The 14,341-nt window shown below is 41.5% G+C and overlaps 1 protein-coding gene across 2 annotated transcripts in view; it reads right to left on the bottom strand.

The window, feature by feature from the left end:
• The window catches only part of Mtr (5-methyltetrahydrofolate-homocysteine methyltransferase), an 85,864-nt gene that overhangs the window by 47,546 nt on the left and 23,977 nt on the right, over positions 1 to 14,341 (bottom strand). For both annotated transcript variants that reach the window (XM_028859680.2, XM_028859672.2), the window contains exons 9-14: positions 14,219 to 14,319; positions 12,450 to 12,511; positions 11,087 to 11,154; positions 9,175 to 9,254; positions 5,668 to 5,780; positions 1,389 to 1,529 (exon numbers count right to left, since the gene is read on the bottom strand). In XM_028859680.2, coding sequence (XP_028715513.1) covers positions 1,389 to 1,529; positions 5,668 to 5,780; positions 9,175 to 9,254; positions 11,087 to 11,154; positions 12,450 to 12,511; positions 14,219 to 14,319 — 565 coding nt within the window. The remainder of the gene's footprint in view (positions 1 to 1,388; positions 1,530 to 5,667; positions 5,781 to 9,174; positions 9,255 to 11,086; positions 11,155 to 12,449; positions 12,512 to 14,218; positions 14,320 to 14,341) is intronic.

Raw genomic sequence — 14,341 nt, 5'->3', positions numbered from 1 at the left:
ACCACACCCAATGTCCAGTAAATTTAATAGTAGATTAAAAACAGGGAAGAAAGGTCATTTGTTGCAAGTCAGAGCACTGAGTAACAAGTTCTTTGCAGTGCATAAGATCCTTCAGTTAACAAGAGACTCTCACCATCACAATCAAAGTATTGAGCACAGCAGGTCTGATCACCTCACCTTAGAGATGAGGAAGAGTGTACTTGGCTCTAAGGAGATCCAGACTTCTTCCCCAGAGCTCTGATTCAGACTGACTCAGAATAAACCTGAGCTGCTCTGAACCTGTCAATCTTAAAAGGTTTACTCCTAGAAAACTGGAAGGGCTTTTAGTAATAGAAGATGGGTAAATAAAATTTAATGCTTACTACAGGCTTCTTGTTAAGTTCTTACTAAAGCCTAATTTTAAAAAAAAGACAGTTCAACCTAAAGATATGCAACTCTGGGAACAGTTTCTTTAAAACAAAAAACCCTTAAAAGTCCTTCCCAGCATGGTGGTAAACACCAGTGTGGATGCAGCCAGAATTTCAAGGTCAACCTTGGCTACATAGACAAAGAAAAAAAAGGTTTAGCTTAAATCCTCTGGAACATTCTAAAAGACTGATACAAAAGCCTTTCACCTTTCTGTAACATTTAGTTTTTACAGCAGTCAGAGAAAGGCAAATCTTTGTGAGTTCTAGGTCAGCCAGGACTACACAGTAAGACCCTGTCTCAAGAACAAACAAGCAATTTTATTATTGTTATTTTTAAATGTGTCTAGATCTGTGTCTGTCTGGGGGTCCTGTGGAGGCCAGAGGAGCTGGATCCCCCTGAAGCTGGTGTTAATAGGCAATTGTGAGCTGCCAGAAGTAAGGACAGGAAACTGAACCCAGGTCCTCCACAGGGGCGGTACGTGCTTTTAACTACTGAGGCAGCTCTGCAACCCCTAACATTACCCTTTAAAGAACAAGTGTAAATACTGACAGAATACCTTCATGTAACCCTGTTAGATGTCACTGTCTTAATCTGCTATGCCTAACAAGGTCTCTTCTAACAGTAAGGAAGCCCTCACTGAGCTCCATTTCCCGTGGTAGGAATAGAATCAGTGTGGAAGCAACAGCTAAGCGCATCCCTCTGAGATACAACAGTCAACTCTCACACTCCAGACAAGAGACAAAACTCAGTTCCCTTGAAACCTACTTCCCCAAGACGCCTCGTCAACAGCCAAGCCCAATTACTCTAAAATCTGCTCTGGGTGGAACAGACTGCTTAATAAGGAAGCTCAGAATCAGAAACAAAGGTACTTTCAATGTAAGAAAAGAGAAGCAGTGCCTGAGAGGACAGATAGACAAGGCTAAATAAATGAATGACAGCAACCGGGTAAACCTCCTTTATGAGTATAAACCTTGTACAACCTTGGCGATGTCAGGTTCAGAGGCGATAAAATTGCAAAATCTGGTCATTGCACTGGGACCATCCAGCATGCCATCGTCCATGTTGATATCCAGCACCTGAGCACCCATTTCCACCTGGACTTTGGCAATGCTCAGGGCTTCCTAGAGGAGGAATGGGAGAAGTATGGTTAGGAGACGAGACTAAGAAGAGTAATTCCTCCCACCCTCAGAGGCCCTTTGTTACTGAAATAGACATGGTGGCTCCCTGACTCTAGGCCTGTCCCCTACTCCCCAACGCTCACCCTAGACTACTAACCCTCTCACACCTCACCTCACTGCTTAGAGTCCACCAAAGCAGCTTCCTAGCATGAAGGATCTAAACTCTTGAGCCTCTAAGGCAACGACACCTTCTCACCCTAATGCCTTTCTTGGTTGGCCCTCACTGGACACTTTACCCAGACAAGTATCACCTCTGTGCCACACATCACATAATATCATTGCTAGCAACATAATCACCTTTCCTTCCACACTGGTTTAAACCGAGCTCAAGTCTAGCTCTTTCAAGAAAGATCTTTAGAGCAACCATCCAAACTCATTTAATCCTTCAATATTTACCCACATAGGTAAAGATTTATTTTTATTTTGCTTATAAATGTGTGTCTGTTTGAGTATATGCCATGTGCCCAAGGGTGCCCACGGAAGAAGGTAGGTGTAAGATTCCCCTGGAACAGGAATACAGGGGGAAGTGAGATGCCTTATGTGGGTGCTGGGAACCAAATGGGCAGTCCTCTGCAAAAGCCTAACATACTCTTGGCTGCTGAGCCATCTCTCCAAGCCCTCCTAACAAACATAACACAGACACTTGTTTGAGTCTTCATTATAGTTTTGTAGCCCAATAAATGAGCAAAGGGAAAATCAGTAATAGATACTGCTGCTAGCCTGATTTTTCTTTGCCTCTCACCCCCCCAAAAAAAACACACAAAACACACACACACACACACACACACACACACACACACACACACACACCACACAGAAGGAATCTGTCATTCACTGTGATAAACAGGAAGAAGCCATTGGGCATATGCCAGAGAACAAATCTACACAGAGAAAGAGGTTAACAAGGATAACTAAGAGCTCTACGACTGAACTATACTCCCAGCCCAAAGGATCACAAAAAGTACAAATTAAAAATGGCTTTCAGGCTGGGCATGGCAGTGAGGTCTTTAATTCTAGCACTGGGGAGGCAGAGGTAGGTCTCTTGAGTTTGAGACCAGCCAGGGATACACAGTAAGACCCTGTCTAAAAACAGGATTTCAGGTGCTTAGGTGCTTAGGCTGCAGCTTAGTGGCAGTGCTTACTTAGCACAATCAAGGCCCTAGGTTCAAGAGTGAGTGTGTGGGTGTGTGTGTGGGTGTGTGTGTGTGTGTGTGTGTGTGTGTGTGTGTGTGTGTGTGTGTGTGTGTAACAGGGCAGGGAGGCAGAGCTGGGACTGCAGCTCAGTGGCTATAGCACTTGCTTAGCAAGCATGAGATACTGGGTTCTGCCCCAGCACAGGCGAGAAGGGGGTGGTTTTTAGCATCAGGGATGTTATCAACAGTATTAGGAATAAAAAAGGTACATCACGACCCCTGTTCTTGAAGGGCTTATATCTAGTTGGAGGCACACAATTCTGTCACATTGAAAAACAACACAAACAAGTATTGATAACCAGTGTGGGGATCAAATACCAAGGTTATCTAAATCAGATATGAAAGCTAACCAACTTTAACAAAGGTGGTGTGACCTGAGAGGAAAAGTCTTCATCCTACCAATGGAAGAACAGACTGGAGGAAGCAGAGGAGGCAGGTTATCAACAGAGGTTCCAAAGACCTGGGAAATACAGATGCCATTATCTGACCTATTTCATCAGTCACAGAACAAGTGCTTGAAGGTAGAGTGCTCCCCAACTAGCTCAGGGTCATGGCATCATCCCTTTAAGAGAAAGACATCAGACCTAACATTGCTCTATCAGTGCTCTCCCCTTCAAAGCACAGGGCCAACGCATGAGGGCAGAGCAACCATCCAGAATGCTCAGGGGGCAAATCAAGATGGTAAGGCTCCAAGCACAGGTGGGGACAACAGATGACGGCCTCAAGAAGCTGAACTGTATCCTATCAAGAAGCTGAACTGTATCCTACTCACAAAAAGAACTTCCAGATCTGGAGGACAAGCAAGATGGAAGTACATGGCAGGAGTAACAGCAACAAGATGAAAAAGAGCAGCAGGCAACCAACACCTGCACTAGGAAAGACATCAGGGGATGCCAGGAAACAGTGGTTAGCAATTCCAAAAAGGATGAGAAACAAATGGTGGTGCTGCATGGCTAAAAAATAAATCTAAGCTAGGCATAGTGGCCCTTTAATCCCAACGCTTGGGAGGTAGAGGCAGGCTGATCACTGTGAGTTCAAGGCTAGCCTAGTCTACATAGTGAGTTCCAGAGCAGCCAGAACTACATAGTAAGACCCTGTCTTGAGGGGTTGGGCACCTAAATCTATAGGCTAGAAAGATGGTCCAAAGGGTAAGGGCACTTAATGCACAACCATGAGGACCTGAGTTCTGATCTCAGCACACAGCTAACAGGCCAGGCTTCCCACAGAATCCCTCAAACTCTAGCTCTAAGGGATTTAATGTCCTTTCTGGACTCCCATGCACACACACATGTGCATAAACTCACAATACACACACAAATAAAATAAGTATATTTTTTAAAAAACACTTAAATCTATTCAGATCCTGAAATTAAAAAACCATCATAAAAACTCAAAGGATGACGAGATGGCTCATCTGGTAATGGTGCTTGATACCAAACCTGACAACTTGAATTTGATCCAAGAAATAAATGTAGAAGGAGAGAATCAACTCTTACAAGTTGTCCTTTGACCTCCACATGCACAAAGTGGCTTGCACATGAATGTTCAGGATGCACACGTATACATACAGAAGCATACACGCATACATACACAAAGACACACAAAATAATTTTTAAAAACATATTCTTTAAGACTGGCTCTCATTATGTAGACCATGCCAGCCTGAGCTCATAAAAATCTGCCAGCCTCTGCCTCCCCAGTGCTGGAATTAAAGACATGTAGTACCACTATGCCCCAGCTCAAAAAAGAAAAAAAAAAAAAATCCCCCCCACGCCCCGAGACAGAGCTTCTCTGTGTAGCCCCAGCTACCCTGGAACTCACTTTATAAACAAGGCTAAACTTGAACTCACAAGGATACAACTGCCTCTGCCTCTCCAGTGCTAGAATTAAAGGTATATACCACCACCACCAGGATAAAAAAGAAAGAATTTAAGTCACAGGGGAAAAAAAACCCAAAACCTCAAACCATCTTCTTCCATTTTTAAATCATATTTGTAGAAAAATAAAAATCTATCCAGATGTTTAGGCATGCTCTGTATGGATTAAATTTGACTCATCTATAGTATTACACAGCTTAAAAATGCAGACTTCTCAAGGCAAGGGCCTTTCATTTTGTGCTGATCTACAGGATTAACAATACCTTCCTCAGCAAGCATCTGATGTGGTCAGATGAGTAAGAATTCTCTTTCGGAGCAGCAGAGATGACTCAGTAATTAAAAATACTTCTTGTTGCCAGGCAGTGGTCATGACTTTAATCCCAACACTTGGGAGGCAGGGCAGGTGGATCTCTGTGAGTTCAAGGCCAGCCTGGTCTAAAGAGCAAGTTCCAGAAAAGCCAGGGCTACACAGAGAAACCCTGTCTTGAAAATAAATAAATAAATACTTATTGCTCTTGTAGAAGACCCAGGTTCAGTTCCCAGCACCCACATGGAATTTCACAATCATCTGTAACTCCATTTCCTAGGGATCCAATGCCCTCTTCTGGTCTCCGTGGGCACCAGTCACATACATGGCACACATACATTCATGTAAGCAAAATGTTCATATATATAATACATAATTTAAAATAATGGGATTGGTTTCTGAGAAGCCAAAGTGGAGAGTATTCCCAAATATCCAAACTTACGGAACAATGAATGACTAGAAGCTGGATCCCTCCCAGTCTTCTCACCCCATGCCCCATATGTCATGCTTTCTGACCAGAAACAGCAGCTTCAAGTCTTCAAGGCCTCATCGTCCAGCAGTCCCACCCACTGCCAGCTGCCATCAGCACCCTCACATACTTCTAGCAGCTCTGCAATAGCACCTGCCAGAACAAACACACGTTTCTGACATGCAGTCTACCCAGAGTCATGGCAATGCCCTGGGGGTTTCATGAGGATGCTCACGTCATAGTTTCCTGCCATGATGAGTTTAGCAAACTTCTTAGATCCTGCCACATTACAGCGCTCTCCAATGTTAACAAAGTTGGTGTATGGTCCAATCCTGAAGGGCTCTAGACCTTAAAAGGAGAAGCATTTTGAGAAAATATTGAAAATGCACATGGATGACATGAAACAAAGTATTTTCATTAAGAATGTCAAAGCCCATCTGAGCAGATGGGATAAGAGATCTGAAGGGAAACAAGATCACACTCTTTTCTGAACATTGAAAGGCTACTTGTTGCAACTGTGCTTACAATCAGATCTCCCGAGAGAAGATCAGAGCTCTCTGCTGCAAACACCCATAGTGCACTGGCCCACACAGCCTCTGAAAAGGAAAAGTCACCATCATTCTTACTTAACTACCACTCTGGGGTGAAAGCCATGGTGAGGCTTCAAATCAAAAGGGGACTGAGCTTGAGTCGGTCTTGTGCATGCTGCTCTGATTGCTTTGAGTTCATACATGCATCTACTCTGTTGTGTCTGGAAAATCCTGCTTGGTGATGCTACCCACAACTTCTGGCAGCTATATCCTTCTGCCCCACTTCCCCCTGAAAACTCCTAAGCCTTGGGAGAGGAGCCTGTTATGTCTCATTCAGGGCTACATGAGGGGAAGTGGGCACCAAATCTCACCATGAGCTGAGAAGCTACTGGCATCTGACAGCTGCTAGGGAAATAGGGAAACAAGGAGGTGGGGAAAGAGAGGTAAATGGAGTGTGTGTCACTTTCCTTTTCAAAACCCATGTGCAGCCAGGCAATGGTGGCACACGCCTTTAATCCCAGCACTTGAGAGGAAGAGGCAGGCTCTGTGAGTTCTAGGCCAACCTAGTCTACAGAGTGAGCTCCAGGACAGTCAGGGCTGCACAGAGAAACCCTGTCTAGAAACAAAAAAAAAAAAAAAAAAAAAAAAGAGGAGTCAAACTAGTTAGGCCACACCAACTGGAAGGTTGAAGAGTGTGGTAGTTTGAATGTAACTGGCCCCCATAAGCTCACTGGGAGTGCTACTGTTAGGAGATGTGGCTTTGTTGGAGTAGGTGTGGCCTTGTTGGAGGAAATGTGTCACTGTGGAGTCAGGCTTTGTAGTTTCCTATGCTCAAGATATGGCCAATGTCTCAGTTCACTTCCTGTTGCCAGTAGATCAAGATGTAGAATTCTCAGCTCCTTCTCCAGCACCATGTTGCCTATATGCTGCCATGTCCCACCATGATGACAATGGACTGAACCTCTGAACTGTAAGCTACTTAATTAAATGTTTTCCTTTATAAGAGTTGCCATGGTCATAGTATCTCTTCACAGCAATGGAAACCCTAACTAAGATAGAGAGAAAACTAAAAATTGGGTAGGGAGGGATGGCAGAGTAGAAAGGGTAGTTATTAGAAAAGTTGGGATTTATGTAAATATGTTAAAAAAATATGTTGTATGAAATTCTCAAAGAATAAAAAGTACTGTAAAAACAAAACACACACCTTTAGTCCCAGCACTCAGGAGGCAGAGGCAGGCAGAGCTCTGTGAGTTCGAAGCCAGCCTGGTCTACAAAGCAATTTCCAGGACACAAAGAAATCCTGTCTTGAAAAAACAAACAAACAAACAAACAAACAAAAAGGATTGTTGAATCAGACATGGCGATTCACGACTATAATCCCAGAACTCTGTAGCATGTAGGACTTTGAGGCCAGCATATGCTATGACGCAAAATTCTATCTCAAAGAAAAAAAAAATTGCTTTCTATCAGAAATCAGCTTGCAGCTGCATGGAGTAAATTTCTTCACCCCATCAACAGCGTATGTGGAAGGTCCCATCAACAGTGACTGTGGGAGGGTTACTCCATCTCTTTCATTGAGACCTTGAACCTGAAACTAGCACTGCCAAACTGGATGGTGAGGGAGGACCCAGGTGGAGAGCAGGAGTCACTGTGGCAGGTCTTCCAACATGAGGCACCCAAGGCAGGCGATTGGGCTTCTGGTGTATTATTGCTTTATTTACTAAGGAATAACAGCTTCTTCCCTGGCACAGGCTAATAATTCAGAGGCAAGTATCAGATAATGCATGTAGATGCATTATACTCAGGTAAAAAGGTTCTCAAACTGCTTTGTTTTTAAAGTAATTTAAGAAGCAGTCTCCCTGAATTGCCAGAGGCAGATTCTGGAGACACATGGCCTTGGGTTCATCACTTATATGATCACACAATCTGAGACAAGTGCCCACACAACCTTTTGGCTTACAAATCAGGTATGATCTCTGCCTTAATTAGCATAAAAATGAAGCACAAAATTAGCATCAGCTATCAGAGCTGTCATTAAAAAAGAAAATGGCCTTTGAGTCCTTTGCCAAAGCATTATATGAAAAAGCTAATATGAGCAAGAGGAAGATTATGAATGGGCTGGGTAATTATGCAGATATTCTAGGCCATTTGTTCACAGACTCAGGAAACAATCACTTTCTACAGTTCCAGCTTCTGACTTTCTCATTGCTAATGAGTCTTATGCCCCTGACCTTTCACATAATCTGGAGGATTGTGTACCAGGCAAATAGGGATGACAACCACTAACACTGAGAGTGCTCGTGTGACCTAATGGCATTCAACAAGTGCTTCTGATCTAGGAAGAAGGATGAATCAGATACAGAAGCAGTGCTTCTCTTGTTCACTGTTTATACACAGGTTAACAAAGTGTTTTTCAGATTGGACATGGTGGCACATACTTGTAATCCTAGCATTCAGAAAGAGGAGACAGGAGGATTGTTAGTTTGAGGTGGCCTTTGGCTACACAATGAGACCTGTCTTAATACACCACTATTTCAGGAAAATAAAATAAAGTAAAAAAGCTAGGCATGGTGATGCATGACTTTAATCCCAACACTCAGGAGGCAGATGTAGGTGGATCTCCTTGAGTTTGAGGCCAGCCTGGTCTACACAAATGAGTTCCAGGATTGCCTGGGCTAAAAAGACCTTGTCTCAAAAAAAAAAAAAAAAAAAAAAGGAAAAGAAGAAAAAAGAAACACACAGAAAATAAATATACAAATAATTATAAAGACCCAAACAAATGTAAGATTCTAACAATATCTGGAAGCAAATGAAATTTTCCAGGAAGACACTGTTGCCATTACAAAGCACTAGGCCTTAGCCATTTAGAATTTTCAATAATTCCTAACAACTGACCATTAAAATTGTTAGGCAAGGGACAAGGGTATGCTATCACTGTGCAGCAAAGACAAACCCACAGACTCTCACTGAAACAAGGGAAGTACATGAGCAAATCACCCAGCCTTCATTCATTTTTACCCTGAAATAAATCTTTCTACCCCATCCTTAAAAAAACAATTCTCTAGTAAAATTTACCTAAGTGCCAAGAAAAATAAGCACTCTTCTTTGACCTAATAAGCTTCCTGATATAAATATTACTACCACTTAGACACAAGCACATTAAACACATCCTACAGATGGCTTTTAAAACAAAACCACATCCTCAGACTTACCAGATAGTAACATATGTCCTTCAAAAACACTAGCAGGTGGAACTCTAGGCTTACACTTCTTCACAGCTTCAGCAATTTCCCTAAGTTAAAAGAGAAAACACTATATTCATTAATTCAGAGCAACATAAATTTAAGTAAGCTAATTTCCGGCTATGAAGTAAGTCTGCATCAATATACCCATGCACATAATGATATGCCTACTTAAATGTACAGCAGCAGTTACATCCTTCAATTTCCTCAGCAACAGAAAGCTCATCAGTGCTGCCTGTGCTGCTTCCACCATCCCAGACACAAGCTTGGAGGTCTGCACAAAGACACACTGCAAGCCCTTCCCTTCCCCAGCCCACAGATAGACAACCTTTACAAATCCACACATAAACATGCCCTTGCTATCTAATCAACCGCTTAACAACTTCAAAAAGAAGCCTGGAGCTCCGAGAAATAACAGTAAACTGGGGACTGGGCCTGTTTGCTGGCAGTGGGAGAGGACAGTCCTGTGCATACAACAGGGGATGGACAGAGAAACAGAGCTTGAATGCTTAAAAACAATTGTTCCTCCAAACGGGTTTCAGTTATCTAGTCTCTTCAACATTGTCAACTTCAATGAATCATGTGTTTGATAAACCACAAAAATCTAGCTTTCTCTATTTATTTATCAGGACCTGTAGGCACTGCTCATTCTATTGTCTCCAAATTAGTATATGGTGACTAAGTAAAAGCAGAAGTTATATAGGTAAGTACATCAACCTACAAATACACAAGCTAAAACAACTTCTCCGTTAAAGAGGAAGTGAACTAAAAAATGAAGAGTCAATCTGTGATCCAAAGATACAATACTTCAACTACTGATGAAGATTTAACATAAAAGATGTATTAAAAATAGGGATGTAGGTATAGTGTGCTAGAGTAGATGATGAGTATATACAAAACCCTGTTCAATTAATAGCACCAAAAAAAACAAATATATAGTAACTTTATAGTTATTAAAAGTCTATCATAGGGGCTGGAGAGATGGCTCAATGGTTAAGAGCACTGACTGCTCTTCCAGAAGACCTGGGTTCAATTCTCAGCACCCACATGGCAGCTCACAACTGTCTGTAATTCCTTCCAGTTCCAAGGGACCTGACACCCATGGCAAAACACCAATGCACATAAAATAAAAATAAATCAATTTTTTTAAAAAAAGTCACCAGGCAGTGGTGGTGAGTGCCTTTAATTCCAGCACTCCAGAGGCAGAGGTAGGTGGATCTCTGAGATCGAGGACAGCCTGGTCTACAAAGTGAGTTCCAGGACAGGCTCCAAAGCTACACAAAGAAACCCTGTCTCAAAAAAAAAATTTGAAAAAAAAAAGTCTATCATAGAGGCCAGATGTGTAAGTACACATCTTTAAGCCCAGCACTCAGAAGGCAAAGACAGGTAGGCAGACCTCTGTGAGTTCCAGGCCAGCCTGGTCTACATAGAAAGTTCCATCCAAAAATTCTATCAGAGAAGTCAAGAAAAGCAGTTTAAAAAAAAAAAAAAAAGTATTGGGTAACTTAGCTAAAGAAATATATTATGTGCACATACATGGAACAGTAAGGGCTGGCTGAAAACACAATCACTGTTCACTCTAGGAAAGATGGCAGAGTCCTAAACGACATCCTCTGAATTCCAATCTTTCTGAGAACCACAAATTATAAGGATAAACGTGTCTATAACAGCACTGTCATTTTTTACTCCTTCCTTCACGCTGGCCCTGGAAAGCATGAATAAGTAATGACTACACAGCACCAAAGAGGATATTCCTCTAGACCTCCAGATGCTGGTCACCTGACTGCTTTTTCTCTGGAGGAGAGAATCTAACGGAGCTATGTGCTTCACCAAAGAACGCTTAGCTGTCCTTCTAAAGCAAGAAAAAAGAGGTAGCCATTACCTGATATGATCGGGTGTCGAACCACAGCAGCCACCAACTATATTCACCAAGCCATCCATGGCAAAGTCCTGTACTTAGAGAAAGTGAATTCATCTGAATTCTAAATTTACCAAAACAAACTCAGCAAAAGAGCATTTACACTCTATATTTCCTGAATAACTAAGATTATACTAAAGAATGATAAACATATTTACTTTAGATTGGAAAATGTCACAAGCCCTAAGTAAAAGACACATGGGACATGGTTCAGATACTATGAAAACTTTTATGCTGTCTGAAACACAGTAGACATTTTATTTGCCTATCTGACTAAATGAAACAGTTTTTTTTTTTAACCCATATGACAAGAATGAATATGAAATGGACAATACATTTTCAAATAACATATGAGTGTCAGTTTTTCAATTTAATTTAAAATTTTTTTAAATAAAAAAATGAAGGTCCTTTGTCACATAGCCATGTTTCAAGTGTTTCATCAAACACATGGGTAAGGTGCCATGATGATCAGCAGGGTCTGGAACAAGCCGAGGCTAGTGAGTGAAAAGTGAGATGAAATAAAGGGGCTGAGAAAGCAGAGCACCAAGACTATCTACTTAAGATAATTGAAATTATAATCTCGGTACTCAGGAGACCGAGGCAGGAGAATCACGAGCTCAAAACCAGGGACTATCTCAATGGAAACAAAGAATGGATACTGGAATCTAAGAACTGACTCAGAAACAGTCTAGGAGCATCAGTGAGCCAGGAGCTGAACATTCAAAAACTGAAGGGGAACAGGCATCATTAGATGAGTGCACTGAGCAACAGCAGTGGTAATTCAGCCTCATGATTCAAAGACGGCAAGTACATTCAAGAGAGGGAGGATTTGCAGATAGCAACATGGAGCCAAATGGACATCTAGTCCACCCACCCAGCAGTTTGAAGTGAAGGAGAGGGAAAGTCATTATTTGATAGTTTTGCAAAAGGGACATTGTAGAGAGCCATGACTCATTTACTCTGGAGAGGACCTCACTGGGAATTTTCCAACAGATACCACTGCCTCAATCAATCAATCAATCCAGTTAAGTAATCCAGCTAAGCTCTGCTTTATGCTTCCACTACTTTAACTCAGAGTACCTAAACTTTATTTTCTTACTTATATACTAGATTTTGAGGGAAAATTACGTTAAATCTAAATACCACCTTCCATCACACATGGTGGCACATGCCTCTATAAACCCAACTATTCGGGAGGCTGAGGCGGAAGGACGGCCAGTTTAAGAGCAGCTTAGGCAAGGCAGACTGGACCTCAAAGTTAATTAAGTAATTAATTAAAAGAACATTGTATCTGTCTCTTCAGAACTGAAATGAATGGATCCCTGACCTTTAGGTGATTGGCCATCATGGATGGTGTTTCATCATAGTCACCAAAAGTATTGGGAAGACCTGAGAAAGGACATTTCAATCATTATTCGAAAGTATCTAAACAAATACTTAAGTACTTTAAAACTTATACAATTCTGTATTGACACTCAAATTTTAATTACTTACAAAGTGAATAATAATTCAGTACTGATATAACAGATAGCATCACAACAATAAAATCTGGAGAACATTCATTTTCTTGTTCATATTAAACAGAGAGTTCACTCCCATTTGGAACAGTGCTCCAATCTCCACCTCCAAGCCCCTTACTACAAGATAAACTCATTCTTCTTACAAAACTGCTTGTGCGGAAGACACCCTGTTCACACTCCCGCAGCCTTCTAACTAATGAACATCTGATATGCAATGCAACAAAAAACAAGAAAAACCAGCCTTCTTTAAGGTAAATGCTTCTACTGTATTTCAGACAGCATAAAAGGTTTCATAGTATCTGAACTATTCCCCATGTATATCTTTAACCTAGGGCTTGTGACATTTTTGTTTCTAAAGTAAATGTTTATCTCTCTTTAGTATAACCTTATTTTTTACCCTCTGATTATCTAGTTTCCTGTTGGATTCTTGCCTTGCCCCTAATTACTGAAGAAAAATAAAATATAGTATGCATTTTATAAGATTTACTTATGGGTATATGTGTTTTGCTCAAATTTATGCCTATGCACCACCTGAGTGCCTGGTGCCCAGATGAGGGTGTCAGATCCCCTAGAACTGGAGTTATGGATGGTTGTGAGTCAACATGTGGATGCTGGGTATTAAATCCGGGTCTTTGGCAAGAACAAGTGCTCTCAACCACTGAAGCATCTCTTCAGACCCTTTTTTATGCATTTTTCAATGTATATATTTGAGGCTGGTGAAATGCCTCAGCAAATAAAAGCATTTGTTGCACAAGCCTGACATCCTGAGTTCAAGTCTCAAAACCCACAGTGGAAGGAGAGAACCAATTCCCAAAAGTTATCCTCTGACCTCCACATGCATGCCATGACACATGCAACTGCACTCACATATATAGATCATATGCATACACACTAACAAAATTATTTTAAATTTTTTAATGTATACATTCAGATAAAAAAAATACAGAAAATGACTTTTAGCCCTACGTAGCTGAATAGTACTCAAAACATCCCCTGGGAAATCTGGCCAGCCTAGACCAAATTATCAACATTTACTAGATAGTTTGAGATCTACAAATATCATTGAAATTTTTATGTGCCATCAACTAGATCTTAGCTTTTAGAACATAACAACACCTACTACTATCAAAAATGTTGTTCTGCTGAATAAACGAATTGGGGAGGGGATCCCTCTTATTTTGACATCTCTCTGGCTATATTCCCATGGCAAAACTCTGGTTAGTGACATAACTAGACCAATTCCCCGAAGTCATGCCCTAACTGAGCAAAACTGTTCTTCAAGGAGAAGCACTAGCATAAAGCCAAATTCCCTTCTTTCTCTCTCTCTCTCTCTCTCTCTCTCTCTCTCTCTCTCTCTGCAAAATCATGTTGAATCTCAAACAAATACACACACTTGAGCCTCCCTCCTTCCCTCTTCTCCTATATGTTCACACCACACACACACACACACACACACACACACACACACACACACACACACCCTACAACACCAATTCTCCAAATCAAGACATTACCCCATTTATCATGACTTAAATATATCCCATTCTTCATGTGCAACACCCTGCCCCAAACACACCTGCATTTGGGTAACAGAGGACATAGGCTGTTGTACACTTCCCAATTGTTTCAATGAAAGGCCTCATTTCAGCGGCACCCAGAGCACAATTTAATCCAATGCTGGAAAAACAGTAAGCAGGTA

This window comes from Peromyscus leucopus, chromosome 5 (assembly GCF_004664715.2).
Source record: "Peromyscus leucopus breed LL Stock chromosome 5, UCI_PerLeu_2.1, whole genome shotgun sequence".
NCBI classification, from domain to species: Eukaryota; Metazoa; Chordata; class Mammalia; order Rodentia; family Cricetidae; genus Peromyscus; species Peromyscus leucopus.
Note: the sequence above shows the minus strand (reverse complement) of the source record. Positions and strands in the feature narration are given on the sequence as shown.